The sequence below is a fragment of the Dermacentor albipictus genome, chromosome 2, assembly GCF_038994185.2.
Source record: "Dermacentor albipictus isolate Rhodes 1998 colony chromosome 2, USDA_Dalb.pri_finalv2, whole genome shotgun sequence".
NCBI lineage: Eukaryota > Metazoa > Arthropoda > Arachnida > Ixodida > Ixodidae > Dermacentor > Dermacentor albipictus.
Window position 1 is genome coordinate 23,440,138 of NC_091822.1, and position 27,678 is coordinate 23,467,815.

Consider the following 27,678-nt stretch of genomic DNA (forward strand, 5'->3'; position numbering starts at 1 on the left):
CAACGGATTGCACCGCGTTCGCTTGAGGGCAACCTCTCCGGAAAGTCTTGGATCGCCGGTGCAGGATACCGAGCAGTATATGCGTATGGTTCTCTGTGGACCAAGCGTCTCACGTTTTCTTTTTTTTAATATTCCTTCGGTAGTCATATTAGGTGCGCAAAGCAGGCATTCAATTGTGGCCAACATATTTTGCTTGAGGTTTTTTAATTTGGGTGCCCGCGCCCCACAAAAGGAAAGAAATACATTGTTGTGGCGCAGTGAATTGTCGCATGTTGAAAGATCGATTTTGTTACTTATTTTGCGGAAAGTATGGGCCATCGGACACTTCCCTTGCCGGATAATCTTATTATATTATTGCGATAGCAATTATATGGACACTCCAAGCGCATTCCTGCCGTCACTGTCGCCCTCATGTATCGTATAAAGTCCAAGGGCGATAACATCGGTACCGAGCGCCGCACGCTACATGTGCGAGTGAATGCGTGCGGGAAGGCGGGGCTGGAATGGGTGAGCCGACGATGGTGACTCAGTCTTGTGTGCGCAAAGGAGAAAAGCGGAGAGCAAACTAGTCATCTTCCGTCGCGCGCTATACATCGGGGGGAGTAGATGGAACGGGGGCGGTATCTAGGATTCTGTGAATCTGTGATTGCGCAACATGTTTATTTGCTTCGTTTGACGCATTATACACCATGACTTTTTCTCAGATACGTACATTTATTGGAGACTTATACGTATATTTAAATATCTTGTTGGGAGATTTTTGTATACGTACAGTGCACATTGTTTCCAGCGACACTTTCTTGCATTTTATCAAGCTCTATCTTCGCATTTGTATATCCCATTGTATCTTGGCATTTCTAATGCACGAGGGCGAGTCAAATGAAAGTGAGCCTACCCACACCGCCCAATAATGGTTCGGTTCATTATCTGCGAGGTATGCGCGTAAAAGAGAGGGACGTCTCATTTACAAAAGTGACACGCAGGTGTGAGGATAAGGGTTCTGTATTGCTCTCATACATTCGGTTGAAGATGGTTGCGTGACATATTTGAAACTCCAAACGTTGAACAGCGTGCTGCCGTGCAGTTTTTGACTGCTCAAAGTATTTCGTAAAAAAGAAATTAGTCACCGTGTACGTTGAACATCGCATTTCATTGGCCACTGTGAAGCGTTGGTGCAAATGGTTCAAAGGAGGACGTGAAAGTTGCAAAGACGATCCAATACGGGATTAAAGCCATCGTGAAATCACCCTTAACAAAATTGCAAAAGTTGATGAGGAGATGAGAGAAGGAAGGAGGATAAGTATCGATGAACTGGCAAAGCGTCTGAGCATCAGTCACGATTCAGTTCCTGCCGTAATTCATGAACATCTCGGTCATCGGCTTTTGTGTGCGCAATGGATGCCCAAGATTTTGAACCACCGCCAGAAGACAGAGAAGGTCGGCGCTGCCTTGACTGCCTTGACCAATTTTAGTATTTAATAAAGATTGCCTAATTTCATCCAAATCTTGGCCAATCCCCCGCAGTGGGTGTGCGCCATCGCATAAGGAATACCATACCATACCTTGGCTGACCTGATCCGGCATCACAATGAGGGTGACAACTTCCTGTCTGCAATTGTGAGCGGGGACGAGCCATGTTGCCACTAATACGAGCCTGAAACACGACGGCAAAGCTTACAGTGGAAACATTCGAATTCACCACGCCCAAAGAAAGTAACGGCCATCATTTCCGCCGGAAAGGTGTTGTTGACTTTTTTTTTCGATCGAAAGGGACCATTACGGATAGAATTTGCGAAGTCTTGACAGACTATCAATTGTTTCCAATACTGTGAAACGCCGGAACGGCTGCGTGTTGCAATCAAGAAGAAACGATGTGGAAAATTGACGAATGGGGTCATGTTGTTCCACGACAATACCCGTCCCCACATCGCTGATGTATATAATACAAAACTGGCAACGTTCAAGTGGGAAACGCTGCAACATCCGCCACACAGCCCAGACCTGTCGCCTTGCGACATCCAGATTTTGGGGCAACCGAAAAGAACAGCTCAAGGGAACCACATTCATGCAGGACGATGACGTGAAAGAGTCAGTCGCAGACTTTTTGAAGCAGCAACCCAAGGAATTTTATGAGACGAGAATCACGCGACTCGTTAGTCAATGGGACAAATGTCGAAATGCTCATGGAGACTACTTTTAGATAAAGTACCCCGTTTTTCATATTGTTGCAAGCACGAGGAAAAGAGGTTTATTTAGGCGTGCGAGAGCAGGAACGGCAGGCTACGAACAACAGGAATCGCCGCTGCACAGTCTTCGTTCTTCTCTTCTTCTCTCTTCGTGATCCCCGCGTCCCTTTTACGCGCTTGGACGTAACATATACCTCTCCTCGCAGACAAAGCCCACTGGGCGAGTCAACTAGCTTGTCGTGGCGTGCATGATTTCAACCGTGCGACATGACGTCTACCAGTGTTCGTGAGGCGCGCGAGAGTATAGTTCACTTCACTGACTTTGTCGATGACAATATACGGTCCATCGTAGTTTGCCAGAAGCTTTTGGCACAAACCGCGTTTCCTTGTGGTAGTCCAAAGCCAAACGAGATCACCAGGGTGATATGTAACAGGCCGATGTCGTGCGTCGTAGCGGGCTTTGCAGTTTTCTTGTGATGCTAAAGTCCGCAGACGCGCAAGTCTCCGAGCCTCTTCAGCGAGGCATAGCGTATCGGCGACCGTAGGATTGTCGTGGTGGTGAAAAGAAGGTCAGTGTCGAGCGTATACCGGGGCGGCCGAGCATATAAAAGGAAGAAGAGGCTGTAGCCGGTTGTCTCGGGCTTGGCGGTGTTATAGGCGTAAGTAATAAACGGTAGAACTTCATCCCAATTCTTGTGATCGGACGCAACATACATGGAAAGCATATTGGTGATTGTTCGATTAGTGCGCTCAGTGAGGCCGTTCGTTTGCGGATGATACGGTGTCGAGTGCCTAAGGTGCGAGTTACATAAACGAACAAGCTCTTCCACGATATCCGCCGCAAATTGACGTCCCCGGTCGCTTATGATAACACCAGGCGGTCCATGTCGCAGAACAATAGCGTGAAGTAAGAAGAGCGACACTTCGGTGGCAGTGGCTAATGATATAGCTGCCGTCTCGCAAGAGCGTGTGAAATAGTCTGCGCAGACAATTATCCGGTGGTCTCCCTTAGATGACTTTGGAAAAGGGCCTAACAGATCAGTTCCAACTTGCCGAAAGGGTGAGCTTGGAGGCGGCAGAGGTTGAAGGAGACCAGATGGGGCAGTGGTTGGGCGTTTCCGACGTTGACACTGTATGCAGCTGGCAACATACAACTCAATCGAATGTCACATCCGGGGCCAGTAAAAGCGTTCTTGAATGCGATAAAGGGTGCGCACAGTGCCTAAGTGACCGGAGGTAGGGTGATCGTGCATAGCCTGAAGGATTGCTGGGCGGAGACGCTGCGGCACCACTAAAAGGAAGCGCGCACCCGTGCTTGAGTCGTTCCTTTTGTACAGGAGCCCATCCCGTAGACAGTAGGCGCTTGTTTCACTTGAATGGGCGGAAGAGTGGCTCCAATGTGGTGTCTGTCCGTTGCTCTCCTTTGAACGCATCGATATCAGGAAAAGCGGATGTCACAGAAGCGACGAGATGATCAAAATCGTCTGCGTCGCAGTCCGTCGTGGTAAGCGGCATACGAGAAAGGCAGTCTGCGTCAGCATGTTTTCGGCCACTCTTGTAGGAAACAGTGAAGTTATATTCCTGCAGCCTGAAAGCCCAGCGCGCAAGGCGACCACATGGGTCACGAAGGTTCACGAGCCAGCACAGCGAATGGTGGTCTGTGACGACTAGGAATGGGCGTCCGTACAAGTACGAGCGAAATCGCTGAACTGCAAAGATTACAGCGAGGCATTCTTGCTCTGTCACCGTGTAATTTCGTTCAGGTTTGCTCAATGCGCGGCTTGCATAAACAATAACGTGCTGACGGTCGTCATAACGTTGGACCAAAACGGCACCCAGACCGTCGCCACTAGCATCTGTGTGGATCTCTGTGGGCGCAGTAGGATTGAAGTGGCGAAGAATAGGTCGGGAGGTCAGCAGGAACTTCAACTGACGAAATGCAGACTCGCACTCGGGTGTCCACTCAAACCGTGCGTCTTTATTTAGCAGACTTGTCAGAGGATAAGCGACATCAGCAAAACCAGGAATAAATCAGCGAAAGTAATAGCAAAGACCCAAAAAACTACGAAGTTGCTTAACTGACTGCGGTGCACTGAATGCCTCAACAGCTGCCGTCTTGAGGGGATCAGGCCGGATACCGTCTTTGTCAACAAGATGACCCAGCACAAGGGTTTGACGGTCACCAAATTTACACTTCTTGGAGTTCAGAACCAGGCCAGCGTTTTTGATGCAGTCGAGGACAATATCCAGGCGCGTATTGTGCTCATTGAATGTGCGCCCGAATATAACAACGTCGTCAAGATAGCACATACAGATGTTCCATTTTAACCCACGCAGAATGGTGTCCATGAACCTTTCAAAGGTTGCTGGAGCGTTGCACAACCCAAACGGCATCATACTGAATTCGAATAATCCATCCTGGGTTATGAAGGCTGTTTTCTCCTTGTCTGTCGAGTTTATCGGGATTAGCCAATATCCTGAGCGCAGGTCCGCTGAAGAAAAATAAGAGGCCGAATGAAGGCAGTCAATTGCATCATCAATCCAGGGCAGCGGGTAGACATCCTTCTTAGTCACGGCGTCGCAAAATCGACGCAAAATCTCCAGTTACCGTCTTTCTTTCTGACGAGTATGACTGGGGCTGCCCAAGGACTTGAGGACTCTTGTATTATCCCATTTTTTATCATGTCACTCACTTGTTCTCCGATTATCTTCCGCTCCTTGGGCGACACGCGATAAGGCTTTTGCCTGATCGGGCGCGCAGATCCCGTATCGATAGTATGGCGCGTTCATGACTCGGGAATCGAGAACGCTTTGTCCGGCTGCGCAAAGTCAAACACTGACAGATGCTTAGAAAGCGTATCCACCAAGGTATGGCGCTCCCTTGTGCTGAGCGACTTGTTTATCATAGACAGAAGCCTTTTGTCTGAGACGTGGCGAAGGTCAGCAGGTTCACACGGCGGGTCTGTTAGTACGGCTACGGACGAAGACTTGTATTCTGTAAAGTAGGCGAGTTTCAAGCCGTCTGGAAGCAGGATGGGTTCTGCCGAGCAGTTGGCTGTCCACAAGACAGCACGCCCGTTGCCTATGGATACCACACAATGGGGGACAAAAACGTTCTTCTTCACACAATTTAGATGGATTGGCTCTACGGAGGCATCGAAACTGTCTGGAACTTCACGGCGACATACAACCGGCACGCACACAGAGGTGGACGCAGGCACAACTGTATCTGCAAACACACAAAGTTCACCTTGACTGCAAGTGTCCTATAAGAGCCCTGACGAAACATGGCCATCGACGCAAACTTACCCCGTGCGACAATCAACGGTCGCACCACAATGCCGCAAAAAGTCGATGCCCAAAATCACTTCGTGCGTCGATCGGGGAATAACTACAAACTCCGTCGCCAAAACTCCACCAGCCAAGGATACTTCAGCACTGCACACACAAACAGGGCGCAACGACTCGCCGCTCACTCCACAAAACGTTGGAGCCTGGTCCCACGGAAATACAACTTTGCGCCCTACCGACATTTAAAACCGATACTCATTACGGATACAGTTGCCCCGGTATCCACTAAAGCCATTGTAGGAACACCATCAACAAGTACATGCACTTTGTTCTTAATCATAGCAACTGCAGGGGGCATTTCTGTCGATAGCACGTGTCGAGCGACCTCACCCCCATCGGCCGCGCTAGCTAGTTTTCCGGTTGTGAAGGCGAGGAGGAGCGGCGCACTGGGGATGGCGATTGACGTAAACACGGTGCACGAGAAGATGGCGGTGGCGTCAAACTCCTGTCAGATGCCGGCGAGCGGTTCCGAAAGCTCCTCTGCCAATAATCGTTGCCGGGAGGGACGCCAGCTGACCAAGAGGTGGTGTACGTCTGTTGAGTTGTCCTCATAGAAGGTGTGGTCCTTGTTGAAGACCCCGATCGACCATTCCACGTTGTTGGGCGACGATTGCAAAACCTCGCTATCTGGGTCGGGACACCGCATTGGAAACACACCGCAAGTGCCGCAAATTTCGATGTTATTCCACGTAGTCACGCACGCTGCTGTCGACTGCATAGCCAGCAGGTGGGTCACATTCATCATGGCTAGGCACCGGCCGCCTGGAGGCGTGCGTGCGGCGAGGGCGTTGGTCGTAGTCATGATCTTGATAGCTCAGGGTCCCTCTCGTTTGTGGGGTAGACCTATACTCGACGGTCGCTGAGTGAACCGTGGGTTGCCATGCGGTCGAAACGGCCGTGTTTCGCATCTCGTGTGGTAAGTACGCACCAGCGATGCCGGGTGTGCAACGGTACATCTCTTCCCGATGGAGCAACTCTTCGCGAACAATCTGCCGTATTGTTGATGGAAGGTCGACACACGAGCTCGGGTCTACACTTGCCACCGTTGTGACATTAGCGAGGCGACCAAACTTCGGTATTATCCATCGCATCTTCAGCGACTCAAAAGTCCTGCAGTGGCGAGTGATGTCAAACACGGTATCCAAGCTTTCCTTGCCGATCAAAAAATTGTAGACGTCGTCGGCTATTCCTTTCAACAAATGTCCAACTTTGTCATCTTCAGACATTTGAGAGTTGACTGTCTTACACAGTTTCAGCACTTTTTCGATATAAGTCGTACAGGTCTCGCCGGGAATCTGAGCTCTTTGCGAAAGCGTCTGTTCAGCGCGTTTCTTTTTTGCGCTAGAGTCTCCAAAACACGCTCTGAGCTCCTCGACGAAAAGCTCCCACGAAGTGAGCGTGTGTTCGTGATTCTCATACCAGACGAGCGCTGTGTCGGTAAGGGAAAACACAACATTGGACAAGTGTGCGGTCGAGTTCCAACTGTTAGACCGGCTCACCCTTCGGTAGTTCGTAAGCCACTCATCGACATCTTTTACGGCTTTTCCTCCGAAAGTGAGTGGCACCCGGTAGTATTGCCACGGAACCCCGTGTGCTGGCCTTGAAGCCGCGTCAGATCCTTCGGGAATCTGGCAGGCGTATTCAGGCATGTCAGGTGAGGGTGGCGGAAGTCCGGCAAGTCGACGGCTTCGGCGAAGTTGTAGCAGCGTAGGCTCCGTGGTTACGAGGTGTACCCCGCACCGCATACCTCGCAGGCATGTGATAGCAGGAACGGCAGGCTACGAACAACAGGAATCGCCGCTGCACAGTCTTCGTTCTTCTCTTCTTCTCTCTTCATGATCCCCGCGCCCCTTTTACGCGCTTGGACGTAACAATATATTCGCATTGGCTCACTTTCATTTGACTAGCCCTCGTATATTTTGCAGACCTCCTGCTTTTTATACCTGCTCTCTGTTGCGACTATAATTTCGGTGCAAGTACTCACACAACACGACCGGTGACAGCTGCTCCTGCGTAATACATTGGAACGAGTTCCAGCGTCATTGATATTTTGCACTGGCCGTTGCATACGTACATGAATGTAAACACGGTTCTTGAATGACAAAGTTTCATTAACATATTTGTCCTCAACTTGTTCATTTCATGGCCTTTACATTTTTCTTATCAGCGGCATGCACTGCTTTGCTGGTTTCGAACTGATATTGTCCTAAAGTTCGTGTGATATTTTCTTTACTTATTAAATAGCGAAAACACATGGAAGCAATGATTTCAGTTATTTTGAACACGATTTCTGGCACATACGAGTATATTCTTTTATGAAGAATGATGTATTTTACCTGTTTTTATGGTGCGTAGTGTTCAAGAATTCCTTTGCAGCATCTTTGGCATTGGCAGTGCAATTATTATTCATGTATTTGATCCCTCGACAAATTGTTTAAGAGGAATCGCTTTTATTGAAATTTGTGGCATTTGAGAGAGAAAGTTAAATTGTAGTGTCTGTTGGAAGCGGCATTCCGATTTAAGGCCTGAATTTTCTTTAAAATATTTCGAAAAATTTGAAAGTTCGAAAAAATAGGAGCACGACATTTACAAACAGCTCTGCATCAATAACAGATATCGTGGTTCTGTCAGCGGCATCTATTATAACAGTCAAAGCGGACAAATTTGGTATGTCAATTTATATCTTACCTGAATTGGTTAAGTTGTGTACAAGGGTTCTGCAAAAGCCGTGTTTCCATAATACTAAATTTTTTAGATTCATGTGTAACATATCAATTTTGTCCGCTGTAGATGTGTTATTAGATGAAATTCATGGAATTGTGATATCATTTTTCATTGTTGAGTTACAGAGTTTCAAACTTGATAGTTTCGTTTTCTGAAAATTTGCGATTTTGGCCAATTTTTAATAAAAAATTGATGACCTAAATGAAAAATTCGAACGCAGCAGTCACTAAAACATCCCCCCCCCCCCGCCGCCCCAAGGTTTTCTGCTAAAGTCAACAAGCTTCGTCAAATTTGGCGCAGTGGTTGCCGAGAAAAACGAATTCCCCTTCTACATATAGTTAGATAAGAGCACCCGAGCTAAAGCTTCCTCTTAAGGAGGATGCCGAGCTGCAACGTAACATCCGCCCCTCCCCCCCGGAACGAAATTTCTGGCTACGCCACTGCTTACGAGGTACGCGCGCCACGCCTGGTGTTGTGCTGCAGTTAGCGAAGAGCAGCTCGGCTGTGTACCGCAGTTTCGCGTGCGCTGAATCGTACTGGGAAAAGTTCGTGACGCATTCTCTGACTCCCAAAATTATAGTAATCGATTTCGTAGCATTTTAGTATACTTTTGAGCCATGTTCGCCGCGCCTGGGATTCGAGTCAGTTAGCAAAAAAGCAAGTCGGCCGTGGTGACAGTTTGGCACGTACTGAATTTTAGTGGGACAAGTTTGTGACTCTTATTATAGCCCTGCAACAACATATATCTTTTTCAGCGTTCAATCTGTCGTTTCGTACTCTTCCTTCCCAAGTCTTTGTTTTCCTTTTTTGGCGCAACAATGTATTCAATATATCTTCTTTCAGTACTCACGCCTGTCGAAAACGTGACTAGCGATTTTTCAGGAGTGGTAACACGGGAGTGTGTTGCTTGCGCCTGCAGGACGCGTAAAAAATAACGCCGACTAGCTCAATAACCAAGAACATGAACATTTTGTCTTCTGAGCGACTGAAAACAGGCTTTGCATCCGCGAATTTGTCATGAGTGCGACTAGAAGGCATTCTGCGAGCGTGTATAATGATCTGGCTGAGAGCCTGTGTTGAAGCCACCTCTGTGTACTTGGCGTACCATCGCGTCGACTGAGGTCAGGTTGTTCTGCAAACGCGCACTCACCCGTGCATTTGTGCTCTTAAAGTGCAGGAAATAATGCACCGAAAGGGAGGAATGCTTGAAAATCAGATGTTTTCTTCATGTTTTATGCAATTGTTTGGAAGGAGTCTATTTGTTACGAAGTGCATTTAAAGGTGACTTTTGATGCCACCCATTCACAAATTATGCTCGTTTCGCTTCTAAACGCAATATTCCTGTTAGGTCAATATACCAAAATGATACATGCTTGTAATTTACTTTTTTCACCTGATGCCGTTCGGTGGAGCTTCGTACGGCAATGACTGCTACTTACCTGGTGCCACAACTTTGGATAAATGCACAAAAAGCCCGGAACGAGTGTTTATAGACGAGAAAACCATGGCCAGGCGGCGCTACTGCGCCGCCTCACAGCGCCCCCAATGTGGAAAGGTCAATCAGCGTGGTCGCGCTGTGGCGCAGTCTCCACTTGGTTTACATTGTTTCGTCCGCGCTTTTCTTCGCTGCTCGTGCTCACGGCGCTCCGTTTTCGACGGCGGCAGATCGCTTGCTTGCGCAACAGCGATGCAAAGACTGCAATGCGGCTTCAAGAAGGTTGCCGACGCCGACAGATTTTTTCGTGGCGGAAACCTCACGAAAGGGGAGCGTCTGCTTCCGCACGTGTACGGCGTTGAACAAATCGTGGACGGTGATGTGACAGTGAAAGCTAAATGCGTGTCACAGGTGTCCGACAAGATCGTATACGACGTCGAGTTAGAGGTATGCACCAAGTTCAGAAGTTTAGCCACTTTTATTTCTATATGATGCAGGTACAAAGCGGTCATGCATACTTGCAGAGATGTGCTGGAACGGTGACGATTGCAGTTAGTTTCCTCGGTAGCTGAGCGCGCGCACACGGCTGCTCTCATTTTGTGCTTCCACCTTTTGCTGCTAAATTTCTTGGCTGGAGCATTAGTAAATTACACGTTTGTGTTCGTTCTGATTTGCGCGGACCTGTCAGTGAACAACGGCAAGCGTTATCGATGTCATCGCTTCGCGAAGCCTGCTTGTTTTTGCATTGAACCAGTGTCACTGCGAGGTTTCATTTGACATATCACGTGTTGAGAGAGTTCAGTGCTTACAATGCGATCCGTTGCCTGCGTCTTCCGACGCTGCTCGTTGATTAAAGGATCATCATCGCCTACTCACTTGCCCAATAAATAATTACAAAAATATTTTCTTTGCAGCTGTGCTACATCAGCTATACCTTTTACGCTTATCTGCTGGGGCACAGCTCATTTAAGACGAGCGAGAGGTGGTGTTCCGGCACCCCAATATTCGCGAGCGTATGTTTATACATAACCTATTTAGAGAGGGGTATTAAATGCCCCCATGGCTACGCCTATGCTTGTCTGCTCTACGTATAACAAATCAAAAATTGCGTACCTACGGGCAACGGCGCATATCTTGTGATTCCACCTTTATTGCACAGGTTAAGCAGCTCTGCTTGGTCGCGAGAAAATAATGCAGTAAAGAGTGTTTTCAGGATTCACATATATTTTTTTGCAGTTAAAAGCGTAAGTTCCATCAGCAACTTGTGCTTGTCTGCCCTTGGTATGCATGGTAACAAAGCTAAAATTGCATATCCGCGTGATGTGCGCAGATTCTTTTTATGCAATTGCGGACTGTCAGGAGTAATCTTTTAGCCTAGTTCAACTTGCCTAGTAGGTGCATGTTTTGGTCGAGCATAAGTGCAAAGTGTCCTTGTGCTGCGATTTGTGCAGAATAACCAAATGCGAATTCTCAAATATGAACCCCCATTTAGAGGCAGCAACACAGCAACCACACAACTTCTAGACATGCAGTCTTGCAGCCACTACATGCAGTAACCATTTGTGTCTATCATATCAGTTGGCTTTTATTCTTGGTCGCAGACCGTTGCATGCCCAGGCTAATTTGTACAACAGTACTATGCTGCCAGCAGTGACAGTAACCTCTAAAGTAGAATATTTGTGCTCTCTCTAAGGAACCTGTGCCTGACCATAGGCCAGCAGAATAATTAAACTGATACTCGCTCATTGTTATTTTTTGCGGGTTATATATGTAGTTACCCACACGTTTTCTGCATTCACTCGCATTCAGTCACTTTCACTGACCAGCACCCACTCATGCTGACATGTCTACTACCACTCACCAACACTCACTAGCATGCTCATGCCTGCCTTTCATCACTCACTTAAGTTCCATTGTACTTCCGTGAAGTAAATTCGGGGCCATTATGAGTCAATATATTTGTGTATGGATGATCTAGGTGTTTCAGGCATACACATGTTTTGTGTGTTGGGGAAGGGAAGGAACTTTTGCAAGCATTTGACAATATTATAATAGTGTTGGTTAAAGATATTGATATGAAACTTGACACAACCAGACAACTAAATGATGCACCTCAATTGCCATTGTTTCTTCAGCTCTTGTGGTCATGCCCTGTAAAGCGCCAGTTAAATATAAGCAAAGGAAAATGCAGCTGCAAAGCCGGTATTCAGGGCCAGTGCAAACATGCCGCTGCTGTGTGCCTATACATAAATAACCACGAAGACAGCTCCTGCACAAGTGAGCCCCAAAAGTGGGGCAAGCCAACTAGCAAACCCCTGCGGCAGCCAGAACAAGATCTCCTAGACTTGTTTCCAGGTGAGCTTGTATAAAAATTTTGCCATCTCCTGCACACTTTTTTGCTGTCAAGTTAGACTTAAATGAGTTCATACATCAACTTAATTACAGCTTGCATAGACCCTGGTATGCACAGTCATTATGCACATTTTCTCCATAACAGCTCAACAATCTAACTCAAAGGATATGAAAAAGGCATCGAGAGACATTCTACTACATTATCCAGAGATAGACTGTTCCCTGAAAGAGGTAATGATGCTATCCAAAATGCACGAGGACGACCTGACCTGCCGGCAGGTTCTGGATAAGCTTGTTGAGCAGGCCTCAAATGCAGCAGATGAAGCCACCCTTGACGAGATGCTTGCTACAATGCTTCGCAGACCAGTGTACCATTACCTCTCTGTCGTTGACAGCAGGACAACACAGCAGTGGGATTTTGTTTCAGAGCTACAGCCTAAAGAGGCACATGAATATACCACCAAAGTGATCTTGAAAGAAAAATTCACAAGGCTTGCTTTGCTCACAAAAGAGCAAGCAAACTGCACAAGGTAACTTCAATTTTATTTAATTCGTTTCACGCATTTCATGACTATCCAATAATACAGACTCTGGAACTTTTGAAATGTACAGGTGGCATGAGGAACGAAGAGTGCGAATTAGCAGTACGAAGGCTCACAGCATTCTAACAAAGAAAAATGATGAAGGATTAACGAGTGCAGCCCAGCAGCTACTAAGGCACAGCACTTACAGAAGTGCTGCAATGCATTATGGTAAGGTTACTAAGCACAAAAGTGTTGCACTGCATGCACATGTTTTTTACAGAACTTAGACAATAACAAAATTTATGACACAATGGAAGCAAATCTTATTGCACATGTACTGCAGTTGTGAGCTTAACTGCTACAGTTGGTGCATGTTGAATGGAATCAAACAGTGCAATAGATGGGCAGAAAAAATGAAGACTAGAAATAAAGTGCTGTGCCTGCCTTCTTTACCATTCCGTTTGGCATGCACATGTGCACATCTGAATAAATTTTTCTGCAGGAATCAAAACTGAGGCCACAGCTAGGCGCAATCTGGAGCAAAAACTTGGTGTACGCATAGTTCAGGTGACATTCTTGATGAGTTTCAATCATTTATTACTTTACTAAGTGCACATATTCAAAATCTATGCTAGCTATAATATTACTTGCATTAACTTACATACATTGTCTCCTCTAGATGGGTCTCATTGTTCTGCCAGAACAACCATGGCTATGCTGCAGCCCCGACGGACTTGCAAATCTCGGTGGCGAAACTGTTCTCATAGAGATTAAGTGCACACACAAGTACAGAAATGCACCCTTTCTCAATTACGAGCAAAGGACCTGTGAGCTGCCTTACCTTACATTTATTAACGACATTGTTGAGCTAAGGAAGACACACAGTTATTACACACAAATTGAAGTTCAGCTGTACGTTCTAAACCTTCAGCGGGCTCTTCTGTACGTGTACAGCCCAAACCAGAGCATTATTGTGAATGTAAAGAGAGACGAATTATTCTTGTGGAAGCTGATTCCTAAGATGGAGTACTTTTATTTTAAATTTCTAATTCCGGCATTGTTTTGAATTATGGTTTAGTCATGGCACTGCGCCTTGCTCCATTTTAACTTTCTGATTTTGTGCCTTCAGTTATGCAAGATTTTTGTATATTAAATTCTCAATGTTGTCTTCTTGCTATATGTAAACCTTTTGCTTCTTTCCTACTCTCTCTGCTAGCTATCATTGTTCGGCTAAACATTAGGTACTGTGCACGTTAAATAACTCCAGATGGTGCAAATTTACATCTGCTGCTATGGCATGTAAAAGGCCAGAATTGTTTTTGTTGCACCAATATCATGGGCATGCATTGCTTGCAGTGTTCTGTGTCTCTAACAGAGAGACTAATGTGATAACACAACATTTTTTATGTAGCACTCTAATGTCTGTTGCATGCTTACTATTTGAGAAGCAATAACAGTGCATCATCAATATGCTATGAAGGGGAAGTAAATGGCCCCAACAACCAAATGCCAATCATGCATAATCGTCCAAGCAACCCTAAGCAACCCTATGCATAATCGTGCAAGCAACCCTACGTTGTGTGTACATTCAGAACATTATTGGTGCTTGACAATTGTTTATTATCACTGTTTTCCATTTTTCACATTCATCTGAATGTACTGTTTTTCCTACTCAAGTCATGAACTAACTCACCAAAGTACAATACTCCTGCACCCTTACCATTGCTACATATCATCATCTCATACCAATACCACCCCAACTGCATTAATAACACTAATACCAGTGATGCTATCAACACGGGTAACAACAGTTTAAATGACAGCATCTTTGCAGTCACACCTGCAACTAGTAAAGCACTACTCAGAACTACAAGAAATACTACTGCTTTTAAATAGGTGTGCTGCTAGTTAACAAAATAAATTCGTTTGCAACAAAAAGCTTTCATGCTTAGTGCTTCTAGTCACATGCACGGGTAACGTAAAGACTGTGATGTAAAGATGAGTACAAATAGAAACACCAGCAGTTCTTATGTTCTTGTTACTACATTGCAACAGAAAGTTACACAAATCAACGAATAGCTACGCACAGGTTCGCCACTACACTATGTCAAGTGTGCTTAAACACGTACAGTCTCTTGTATTAGCATTCAAATGCAGCCTGTATGAAACTGTAAATAAAGTTTGTTGTGCAACAACAAAAACAATAAAACTGTCCTTTTCTTTTGAAGTCACTGGTCCATGGTACTATGCTCAGCCATGTTACCTATCCATTTCGTAAAGAAAACATGTAAGCTATTCAACACAAAACAGAGTGACTCAAACAGAATGGAATGCATGTTACACTAACCGAGCCTCCACTAAGAGAGCCAAAACACTAAAATGTGCTAAAATGATTGTTGGGTTCTTCTGTCAGACAAATATAACTACAAGAATTTCTAAAGCCCTTTTTGAACAGTATGTTGTTGTCAGATCTGTTATGTGAACATGAGTGACACTCAAAATATAAAAGTAAAGGGTATGCTACATTAGAGGAATTGCCAGTTGGCATAATAGGACAGAACACACATTTAAGAGCACTGGTTTCTCATGTTAAAACGAACATTAAACGATGCTGTTGCATGAGCTTACATCAAAACCAAGCTGAATGTTCTTGGTTGAATGCAGTTAGAAGCAAAGAAGGTGAATTTAAAGGCAGGCTTACAATAAAGTGCTTTGCACAATGAGGTATTAGAAGCAGTTTTCCAGAACAAATACAGCATGTAAAACACAGTAGTCTGCAGAACAAACAACTAGTTGCACTCTTGCTTCTTGATTATAGGGGGCTCCATGTTCACAAGGGCAGCACACACAGCAGCTATTTTCTTCATGTGTGGTACTAAAGTCAGGGGCACTGTGTTGCTTAGAATACGATATGTCTTCAGCCTTCGAATTACCCTCTCCACATGTATGCGAACTGATGCAATTTGATACGTCATGTCCATGTCTTCCTGAGACATTTGCCCTCCATTCGTATTGAACGGTGGCATCAGCAGTACTGCTCCCTTTCCCTCAACTTCTGTCCTAATTCTTGGGAAGCCCTTGTCACTTAGCACTAGATCTCCAGGCTTTAGAAGCTCTAAAAATCCAGAGTCTTGTGTAATAAAAGAGTCTGTGAGCCGCCCACCATACATTTTAGACATAAATGCTATCATTCCATTAGGAATTATACCTACCAAAAACTTGAGTGTGTAAGTCCCTTTATAATGAGAAAACATTACATGTTGCTGTTCCACTTTAGAGGGCATTTCTGTTCGAATTTCAGTGCAGTCTATTATAAATGTACAATTAGGATAATGTTCTTTAAATGGGAGGGGCAAAGAGAGTTTGATAACATCTCGTGAAGGCACAAACACCCAGTCTTCCAAGGCAACACTAAGGAGGTCAAGTGTTCTCCTGAACACATTTGATGCAGTTGTGGTGCTCACACTAAATATTGCAGCAAGTGCACTGAATGTCACACCAAGCCGATGTTTAGCTAAAAACAAACAAAGTTTGTCCTCACGCGTCACATCAGTGCTTTTGTACCTCGAATGAGGGAGAAGGTTCAGCAGGAGACTAAACACAGGCAGTGTAACGCCGCACAGGTCACGCAGAGCTTCCTCATTGTCCTTCACCGAGTTGAAGCCCTCAAAGCTGCATCTTCTTTTCCAGTTATAGTCTGTGCCAGTCACCTAAACAAATTGGAGGAAATGGTTACTATAATGCACTGAAAAAAATATACCCATGGGTCAGTAATAAACTGCTAGGAAGCTCACGAAACCACTGCATGTTATTGCTATCGTGATTACATGAGTATTCAATATTTTTTTCTGGCACCTGTGTTTTTTAATAAAACTGCATATGGTGTACTGACATAATTTATTAATAATTTCGTTAGTATAATTGGTATAATGAAATAGTGGCAAATATGCCATATTTATCATTTTATGTATTATATTTTGTGGGAAACATTTTTCTAGTCCCAACTACCTAGTAAAGGGTTCAATGACCCAGTCATGCTGTCCATAACAGCTTTAGGTAATAAGCTTCTCCAGAATTTGTTCATTCTGAGAAAATAAAAAAAACAGTTTGTTTACGCGCGAGAAAGCTTTCAGTAGATGGCTGACGGGCACCAATATTTTTACCTCAGCATGGCTAAAAATCTTGCTGGAACAAAGTGTTGATGTTCCCTGACTGTTCATTTCTAGTTCTTAAATTCAACATCTTGGTGCAGGCTCAGTTGGTTCATCCTAAATTTAAGCTAAAAAGGTGCAACTGGAACAAGGACACCAACAAAATTATTAGTTTTTTTCTTGTAGTGTGTAGCTTTTTGTTTTTGTTTCAGTCATGCTGTTTCAGCATAGATTCCACTATCTACCTCTCAGTTTGGGTTTCATTTGCATAGTACTCTCCTCACAAAAACTGAATATGTAATTGGCAAGTTCTGTACAATCACAAACCTTGTCACTTTGTTCAGCATGCGTGACTTGTGTTGATGCTTCAGTCCCATTGGTTGCCGAGAGCAGGAGGTCCAGCTTGCCTGAAGCAGAACATTCTGTCTGGCATCCCTGAAATAGTTGCCACAGAACAGCACAGGCTTCAATGAATAATTGCCACAGCTTGCTACATGGAAATATATTGAAGGCACTTACAAAATAGTAATGACAGGACAAGAACTAGCACAGAGTTGCTGGACAGAGGAGTGCACCTAAAGCCATTCTTGCTACCGTTCTTAAAATGAAATATTTCTCTACGATAAAATAATGCTGGCCTGTTTATGAATAAAAACATGTAATTACAACATCAGTCACTCTGGCAGCAGGAACTTCTGTTGTTATGCTACTCGATGACGGGAAATCCAGTGGGTTGCTTGTTGACAGTTCTGTCAATTCAGAAAGGCACGTTGTGGAATCTCTTTCACATGTGTCGTGCTGCTGCTCCGGAGCTGTGTCACTGCAGTCCAAAAGCGCATGTTCTAGTGGTGCTGACTGCTGAGACGACTGCTGCGAGTGCCACTGGTCTGTTAGACGCCGCTCCCATCTGCATCGCATAGAAATGACATGAGCCTATTTGTCATGGGAATTAAATTACTTCCAATAAAATGTTTGCAAAGGTAATGTTCGCAAAGGTTATGTGTGCATATAATATTCTACAAGAGTGCTACCACTAAAAGTCATGATACTTGCGCATTGCCAGTCATACCTTTCCGCCCTCTCTCGATCTGGTGCCTTCTTTCGGTACACAGGTGGAAAGATGGTAGGGATGTATGATGGATGTTCCATTAGGTCACTCTTGCAGTTTCCAACGAAATGGGTGCTGCAAATTCGTGTGCTTTTGGATGGCTCCCAGGGAGTGTCATCAGCACTGCGAGCACAGAAAGAAGACATGTATTAGACACAAATAGGCATGGAACTATACTAAAGAGAAAGACCATCTTCCCATCTTTAGCAACGTGGCCTAGCCTATAGCTCATTATACCCTGTCAGGCTTAGGTTCAGGCAAATCACAGATTAAGATGTTTTTGGCAAACTGTACATGCCTTTAATACATGGCGATTCTGAGATGCTAGTGCCTGTAACTTGTGCTGCCTATTTCTTGTCCCAATAACGTCACTGCATGGCACGAAGAGAACTGCATTATAAAGCTAACGCAGTAATGTGGGAGGTTAGGCGAGTTGGTGATTAATAATCATACCGTGTTGGTGAAGCAGCGCACTGACCAGTAAAAAGAGGAGAGACACAAGCACACCGAGTGTCTTGTATTCATGTGTGTGTCTGCCTTGTCCTGGTCAGTGCGCTGCTTCACCAGAACACTAAAGCAATTTCCTTCCCAGAGTACACTAAATCCTAGAACACAACAGCCAGAACACACATCTGCTCAAAATTAACAATTTAAGTACTACATAGGCGCATATTGCTTTATATCATGCTTCAATAAATATTTAGTGTAAATCACGCCTTATTTAATGCAGATGTTGGAGTCATTGCAACTCATCGCATTAATCAGCAAGGTGCCTTTTCACTGCTAATGAGAATTGGCTCGTACAGACTGCTCCGCGAAATGAACCCAGACCACGTTAACAAGCGATTACCTTAGGACCAACAGCACTATTAGAGCATTAGAGATACCTGCCTCACCAAAGCAAATCTAGTGCCTCGTCGGACGAACAGCTAAAGTAAGCTTGCACCATTGGCCGGTTACTACAGGAAACGAAAATTTTTGGCAGGAAGAGTGAATCAGCAAGAATGTGCAAGGTGGTAATTACCTTAAAGCAAGCTTGGCTATTGTGAACTTAGAAAGCGTGGCCAAACAACAAACATAACGCGCACGTCTCGAGCGGCTGCTTTCCGATCTGTCGCTCCGACGCTCGCGACGACCGCGGCTTGCATTAAATGCGGTCTGCTAGCACACAAAAGTAGCGCGCGTCCTCTTTCGTTACCTGCACAACTAGTAAATTAAGTTGCAGCATTTGGAAAAGCGAAATAATTATCTAAAGCTCGTCCATGCCGATTGCGAGTGAAGGCACAGTACAATCAAATAAATTCGGGGCTTTTAACTGCCAAAAACCATGCAAAACCACGAAATCATTATGAGGCACGCTGTAATGCGGAGTCTCAGAAATAATTATTACCTCCGGAAGTTCTTTAACGTGCACAAAAATCAAAGCACACGGTAACAAGGGCGTTCTTACACTTCGCCCCTATCGAAATGCGGCCGCCGTGGCCGGGAATCGAGCTCGCGTCGTCGAGCTCAGCGGCGCAACACGCATGCATTTACCGCTAACAAGCGGATGTCAACACAATTCAACAACGCGGCACGACTAAACAAACGGTTGCGCGCTAAAAACAGGCATATCACTATTTTGTTTTCATCGAGCGGCCGTGATATTGCACGCGAATTCGAAAGTATGGTACTTACTTGACTCGGCGCACTGCAGTTATCCATGCTTGTCGTCTGCCCTTCTCGTACCACTTCCCCGGAAATCTGTAGAATTTCACGGGCGGCGTTCGACCTTTCGTGTTCTCAAGGCTGTTGTGGCAGTCAACAACACAGCAGTACTGCGTGCCACCTTTCCTGGCTGATGAGGTCGCACTCGCCATCGCAAAAACAACGCGCGCGAGCCAGCGCGAGCGCTCCCGCCGTACAGAACACGGGCGCGCGCTCGCGCACCGACGACCCCCGAAACTTCCATCGGTCCGCTAGGGGAGCATTCGGCGCTGGTTGCGCGCGGGCAAACTTTAGGTTGCCTCGTCTATATAGATCAAAATAAACACTTCGTCATTTCATAAGACGTCGTGCGTTTACTTTATGAAGTTGCACATGGCACAGATTCGACGGAGGCTTGTAAAGATTGTTCCCAATAATTTTTACTAAATAATAAAATGATTCTGCGCGAAGGCCGCATTGGTACAGCAGTAGAAGCGAAAAAAAAAATAAATGCCCCGCCGATCAGCGGAGCCGGCGTGGTATGTACCAGCTAGCGGTCAAAACGCGCGCGCCCACAACCTAAACCGGTAGGTGTTAGTCCCATCCACTTGTTGCGCTACAGTCAATTCGGCCACTGGGCTCTATGGGAGTGTCCACTCTTGAATCTCTTTCTCTACGGCCAGGCGGGGCGCAGATTGGCGTTTGTAGTCCTCCCGCCTCCTCTGAAGCGAAGCACGGGGTCCCAAGTCGTGACGTCACCTCAGCAAGCCATGAGCCGGCCCACAGAAGACAGAGTAATCCAGCGACCAGATAGCGCTGGGGCCTGAACCAAGGCGATGCAAAAGTGGAGCGTCCAGCGTGTGTGGAATATACAGCGTGAGTACGTGCAAAGGCTGCCACTGCTGCTGCCAAAGTGGAGATTATCCTGTTGGATCATCTGAGATGAACCTGTTGGAGATGATGACGTAATGCGCCGCCGGGGAGACGTTGGTCGGTACGCTCGGAGAGCTGGTGGTGGTGACAGAGTGGGATCGGAAGCAGGCGAATGGTTGCACTTTCTTCCTTCTCCCAAGTAGCTTGCTAGGGTGGATTTACGTGGCCTGTCTTCTCGGAAGTGGCCTCCTAGAGCGAAGTTCCTTGGCCGTTGTGTGTACAAGCTGCGACCACTGTCCCACATAGACGGCATCGATTACCCATAGCCCGATGGTCAGCGTTGGTTACAGTACCTGGCTATGTGACCTGATGTGCCACAGCTGTCGCATAGCGGCATAGGGCAAACTTAGGAAGGCTGATGACAATGTTCTACCGCGGCCGTGCGTGCACAGTAACTCATATTCTCGCCTTGTAAATCATAAGCAGTGCCTGGTCATCGAGATCGAACGTACCGTGGGCGCTGATCAAGGCTTTGGTTAAAAGAATCGTTATGAGATGGTTCGCTCCGGTCATAATGTGGTCCGTCTCAATAGCTGCCAAAATCCGCAGTGTTTATCGAGACCTGCCAAGGAGTCGAGGGGATTGCAGAAACGGCATCTCCGAAAGCGCAGGAGCAGTAATGTGGTGCCACACAATGTGCTTGTTCTTCGTGTCGAAGGAGCTGCTCATGGACAATCTGACGAACGGTGGATGATAAGTCTGTTGGAGAACTCGTGTGCACACTGTCCAAAATCGTCACGTTAGCTAGCCTTCCAAATTTCGGTGTATTTCGACGAGTCTTCAGTGTTTCGAAGGTACGGCAGTGCCACACCACGGCTGATAGGGTTTCTAAATTGTATTTTCCAATAAGGAAGTCTCCCGCGATTCCCTTTAAAAGGTGTCCCACCTTAACTTCTTCTGACATTAGAGGGCTTACGGTCTTGCGCAGTTTCAGAACTTCCTCATTGAATGTGGTGCATGTCTCTCCGGGGACCTGACCCCGCTGAGCTAAAGTTAATTCCGCTCGTTGCTTTTTAGCATCCAAATCGCGAAAACACTTGCCCGCGTGGTCGTCATACCAAACGATCGCCGTGTGGGTCTAAAAGAAAACAACGTTCCTCAGTTGGGAGGCAGCGTTCCAGTGATTGTACTGGCTTACCCGCTCATAACGGGTGGGCCACTCGTGAACATCTTCCCCAGCCTTTGCGGTGAATGGTAGTGCTGAATCGGGGCTGGTCTAGCCTATGCAGTACTGGGAGCATCTTCGTCTCGAGGCATAATGGTGGCCGGGGGCAAAAGCCCGTCAAGGCGGCGGCTTCTACGAAGGTCTTATAGTGACAGCTCCGTTGTCGGCAGTGGGAGTTACCCCGCACAGCTGCACCAACTGTTACGCGCGAATACCGTTTACTCAAAAATGCAGGGTACATAAAGGGAGACGGTTGGCGTTCATTCCAGGAGCGGTCCAAAGGTAGCCTGCCGAACGTAGTCGTCCTCTTTCTCTACCCTTCATCTTTTTGTCTTTGTTACGAGAGCTCGTGACAATAGTTTAGCCACTTTTCGACATGGGAAGGGTGTGCTCTTCGGACGTGAAGTCGCAAATCAAGGCTTACAGTTCATATCTTTTAACGAATGCCCATGTCTGTCGGTCATACAGCCCAGGTTTGCATAAAGCCCTTAGTTATATTATTATGCAGTGTCGAAACAAGTCGAGATATGAACCGCCACCCTCTGCTTTGAATTCACTCGCCTGAAATCCTGTACTCAAATTGCGCAGGCCGGTTTTGATAAAACGTTGGCGGGTTTTAGATGGAAGCACTCGGTCTGACCACTGAATGACTCTGTAAATTAGAGCAATAAAATGTATCCTATCCTATCCTATCCTATGCAGCCAGAGATCCGTGCTCGGTCTCTGAAACGTTCTCGGAGATGCTCTTGCAAACGATGAGCACCACACAACGGCATCATCTCAGCCCCCAATGAATCGCGGACGAAGTTTGCCACATAGACAGGAAGTGTCAGCTAGATAAGGCGCTCTTGTGCTGTTGGCGTGCACCACCGCATTTTATGCGAGAGCACAGCGTGGAGTTCAGAAGAGGAACGCCAGGCTCTATGGGCAGCGCGAAATCAGTGTTGTCATGGGGGAAGGGTCATTTCCGTCACTAGGGAAGACGCATAATTGAATCATGAGGCGAGCATAAGCTTTCAATTATGAATAAACAATGCTAATTTGTCCGCGCATTCCATGACTTTCAGGTGTATTTGACGAGACTAGGCAGAAGCAAAGAATTTGCTGCACGCGAAGTGTTGGAGGTTTTAAAGCGGCACGCATTCCATCAGCGATACTTATGTGTGTGCAATTGGAACCAGTAATCGGTTCCTCAAGTCTCTTTCCATGTGTTGATTTTTTTTTTAGTTTTTCCATCTCATTATTCGTGCACCTGCGCGTTATTTCGTACTGTGTTTAGTTTTAGGGAGTTGTAATAAATCAGCTGTGAGTGTAGTGTCCAAGTTGTTTAGTGCTCTCTTTTATTAGGTCATTTTAGTCGCGTTAAAATGGCTTCTTCAAGTGCATTTATGCCCTCGTGTATTTCGCATGATAGCATCTACTCTAACTCTCTACCGCCAGTCCAATTTTCAAAATTATTGTTAAACGTTAAAAGTTGTACCAAATTGATACGTTAGCCATTGTGAGCCTTTTACTCTCCTTCGTTTTGGGGCATTTGATCTAGCCGTTGAGGTTGGAAGTTAACTCACGTTTAGGGGAACAAAGAAAAAAAAGTTTTAGTTATCTATGTACAGGAATAGAACAACGCAAAGTAACTGAAAAAACTAATTGTTACGGCTGCCAGCAAACCAGACGCTGCCGCCCACGGCAAGAGGAACGTCTCTCTCGTCCCGATGGTTATCTGTCTTAAGACCCCTTCAAGTCCGTCGGTGTCACGTCATTATCATCCAATCGTCGAGCCCGCACAGGTGTCGTCATTCTCCTCGAATCTGCAAGTCCGTACTCGTAAGTGGCGTCATGTTCGGCCAATGGGGCACTCCACGGGATTTATTCTCCTATGGCTGCCTCCGTCCGGCGTTGCCTCCTCGCCTCGAAGGCGCTCAGCTGGAGGGGGACAGGTCGGCCTTGCACGACGCTCCAGTGCTGTGGTGGTCAGTCACCTCGAATCATGCCAGCTTCCAACTGCTGTTTCGGGAAACGTCATGCAGGGGGAGAAAAAAACCCCACGCGTGGAAAACGAAGGCGGGATAGCCAGCGCGTCTGGGCAGTCCGGTAGCAGGATCGACGCGCACCTGCGCACCATAATTCGAATACCACGGCGAGTGGTTGCGTTCGCAGAACTTGGCCGATGCTAATTATTGGTCCGTATCTGAGGGGCGACTAAAACGCTCACTGAAGTTCCCAAATGCGCGAATGCGTCAGAAGGCTCGATTCCCAAACCCACCCTAGGTCGATCAAGCGGGTGATAACGAAAGATTAAGGAGTTTGTTTCAAATTCACAGACATAGCTGAGGGTGCCTGGACTAGCGGCGATCCACGACAACACGCCATAGATCCGTCGTGAGAAAACGCTGCATCTATGAAAAAAACATCAGTGGGCCGAGTAAGGTGACATGGTCAGTGGAAGCGTCAGGTGGCGAACGAACAAGGAATCCTGTGACCGCCCTAGTCACGCAGACCGGAGCCACCATGTATATACTTCTTTATCGATCACCACTGTTTGCTGCAGCACTCACCAGCCCCGCTCTTGTAGACATGCTATATTTTTGACATGTATATATGTTTAAGGTTCGTTTGGTTACTTCATTCGACGTTGCGCGTAACAGATTCCACCGCAAAAAATAAGTGTTCGGAACCCCAGCGCGAGCATCTTAGCAGAAATTATCCTTCTGTTCATAGTTCAAGTGTTTTAATTTTTGAAAAGCCAGGCATGCGTCAGATATCGGTTATTGTAAGCACATCCTGCCAGTACTACATTGCCGTCGCCTAATGCCCTTAAGATGGCGACCTTACGAGACATTGTAATTGCAGCCTACCAGTATCTTTTCCAGAAGATCTCCACCACAGGCCATCTCCATGATGATGAACACTTTGGTTGGCTCCTCGATGATGGTGAAGATTTGCGTAATGTGCGGGTGCTTGGTCGAGCCGAGAATTTTGAGCTCGCGAGGCAGAAACTTTACTCGATAAATCGTCGAAGACTTTTCCTTGGAGATAATTTTGCAGGCATATGTCGCACCGTCCTTGGATACAAGCCTGCGGTAAATTACAACTGTACTTTATAAACTCGCTTTAGAAGGAATAACATAATGTGTTACCTGCGCGTAGTTGTTACTACTTACCATATGTCCCTAATTTACCATGATAAACTAAACATAAATAAGAACACGCATGTAACGCTACCGTTAATAAGATGGCGATGACGAAACTTTCTTGGCACACAGAGTGCCGAGAGAAGGTGTTCGGCTAGACGGTCGCAATATTACTCTCCAACGCGCCTGCTTCCATGGCCAGGCTGGCTTTCTGAATAAGTGTGGCCGCTCGACGCATCTCAGCCGCCATAAAAGTGGCTGCTAGTGACGTCCCAGCCAGAATGCGCGAGCCAGCACGGCTTGGCGCGCAGCTATTTTGTTTCGGCAGAAGATCAGTAGGCAGTAAAATGCTTTTATTCGCTGCTTTTATTAGAAACCTACCATAAAACAAGGCATTAAACACACAACACAATAATCTAGAGCTGAGTATCTCATTATTCAGTACAAATGGCCTCATTCGGTACTATAAGCATACCTACACAAATAGCTTCATACAATTTCTCAGATGGGAAATTGCTACAGAGGCCATGTTTGTTTCCTATGCATGAAACGATTCTAACAAAGAATCTTTTGTCACAACAGTTAATTCTGAATAATAAAAAGATTATCAAGAGCAGCAGATCCACATCATTTCTCATCATTTTCTGCGTAGGTCACTTTGTGCTAATGTGACGATAAATATTTAGAAAATTCAATTGTAAATTTCTGTAGTGTTGTTTCTCATATTTGGTTTGCTTTTGTGATACATGCAAAACCACTAGATCTCCATTCAGATCTGTAATATCGCTAACAATTAAGGTATCACTACAGAATTCCTCAAGAGCATATTGCAGATGTTTCTTAAACTAGATACTACACTTAGTTTTGTCTTTCACTATCTAGGCATAAATGGCACATTTTCAAGGCAACTAACAAGAAATAGCATCTTTTTTTTTTCGTCCGACAGTAGATGCAGGAGAAGCATATGTGTCACTCGGCGGTTGATCGTCAGTTGAGGTTTAGCAAGGACAGAGTTATGCACAAAAGAAATAATAGCTTCTGGACGTGAAGAAATATATTAAAACTAACTGAAAACGACTGCATACATTGCATCAGGGCAATCTGCTCAGAACACTTTTCTGCTGTTAAAATCTCCCTCGAATACTCTGAACATGCAGTATGCACTTTCTTTACCAAAGCCTATGTCTTCGGTTTCGTGTGACCTGTTTGAAGCATAAGACAGGTGTCAGAACTATGTCAAGAGTTCAGTCATTAACTGGAGGACATTCCTCATGAGAATATCGATGTCGACACAGTAAGGGAGGCGAAAGCGTTTCAACTTTTCTACGAAACTCGTATCTGGCACAGTATGCTCTCTTCGCTTATTAAGATTATTTGTCGCTTTGCCGAAAGAAGCTCCCCCTCCACTCTTTTGCCATATTTATAAAGCCACTGAGGTGAAGAATGTCGAGCAACATGGCAACATTGGTATTTGTACAACTATATCGATGTAAGCTCAAGAAGATTCTAGCATCCCATGATCCATATGTGGTAGCTATGTAATAAGTTTGAAAGAGGAGGCTGCCAGCACGCGAGCAATGATTACTCGTACAAAGGCGAGACGTTGCACGATGTTTATGCATATATCGAAACGTGCAGAAATATTTTGTAAAGAAAGGCTGATCAAGAGACCGCTGACGAACTATGGTAATTATAAAAAGAATAGAACATCAGCAAGGAAATGTTTTCTAATAATGCGTTAGACCAGTTTTATGACGATGTTGTATTGGCGATAATAAAATACAAACTCGATATACTGTAGTAATGGAGGACTTTAATCCAAAAGAGCGGGAAAAGCAGGCTGGTGAACAAGCAATTGACAACTACGGCGTCGATTCTTGGAACGCTAAAGGAGAGATGTTGGTAGAATTCGCGGAAACGAATAAGCTGTGAATAATGAACACCTTCTTCAGGAAGCATTGGAACAAGAAGTGCACCTGGAAAAGCCCTAATGGTGAAACCAGAAATGAAATTTATTTCATACTTTCTGCCAATCCCAGTATAGTGCAGGATGTAGAAGTGTTAGGTCGGGTAAAATGCATTGATCATAGGTTAGTGAGGGCTAGGATGCACCTCAATATGAAAATACAGAGTAAAATTGGTCAAGAAGAAAGAGGCCAGCCTAGACGTATCAAAGTTAAAAGCAGACCAATTCAAGTTGGCACTTGCAAATAAATATGCAGCCTTAGAACAGAGAGCTGAAGATGAAATAGAGGCGACAAACGAAACCATAACTAGGCTGGCTTCAGAAGCAGCAATTGAAGTGGGAAGTAAGGCACCAAGGCAACCAGTAGGTAAGCTCTCCCAAGTAACAAAGGACCGAATAAAGAAACGACAATAAAAGTGCCCAGCTCAAAAGATAAGGTAGAATCCGCAGAACTGTCAAAACCCATCAACAAGGCGATAATAAGGAATGTTCGAAATTATAACGTGAGAAAGGCTGAGGAAGCCATAAAAAATGGACTCAGCATGAAATCATTGAGAAGGAAACTTGGCATAAGACGAACCAAGAGGTATGCACTGAAAGATAAGCAGGTTAATATCATCAGCAATCTCACCGATATAATAAAAGAAGCGGAAGAATTCTATACTGACCTGTACAGTACTCAGAGGAGCCACGATACCTTCATTCCAACCAGTAATTAACAGGTTGCAGAGGCTCCTTCTATAACTAGCTATGGGGTTAGAAGGGCCTTGCAATACATAAAATGGGGGAAAGCGGCAGAAGAAGACGGAATAACAGTCGATTTAATCAAAGATGGAGGAGACATAATGCTTGAAAAACTGGCGGGTCTTTATAAGTGTCTATTGACTTCAAAGGTCCCCGATTACTGGAAGAATGCAAACATTATACTAATCCACAAAAGGGGAGATGCTAAAGAATTGAAAAATG

General features: G+C 45.6%; 2 protein-coding genes across 14 annotated transcripts in view; both read right to left on the reverse strand.

Annotated features, from left to right (window-relative positions):
* The window catches only part of LOC135897935 (testis-specific serine/threonine-protein kinase 3-like), a 245,996-nt gene that overhangs the window by 215,515 nt on the left and 2,803 nt on the right, over window positions 1–27,678 (reverse strand). For all 13 annotated transcript variants that reach the window (XM_070533526.1, XM_070533525.1, XM_070533519.1 and 10 more), the window contains exon 2: window positions 24,471–24,690. In XM_070533526.1, coding sequence (XP_070389627.1) covers window positions 24,471–24,690 — 220 coding nt within the window. The remainder of the gene's footprint in view (window positions 1–24,470; window positions 24,691–27,678) is intronic.
* Window positions 12,571–19,823, reverse strand: LOC135897933 (uncharacterized). Its single transcript, XM_065426625.2, has 5 exons — window positions 19,509–19,823; window positions 17,793–17,954; window positions 17,390–17,630; window positions 17,051–17,158; window positions 12,571–16,282 (listed from the first exon to the last, which is right to left on the reverse strand). The coding sequence occupies exons 1-5, from the start codon at window positions 19,688–19,690 to the stop codon at window positions 15,362–15,364; spliced, it is 1,614 nt and encodes a 537-aa protein (XP_065282697.2). The 5' UTR covers window positions 19,691–19,823; the 3' UTR covers window positions 12,571–15,361.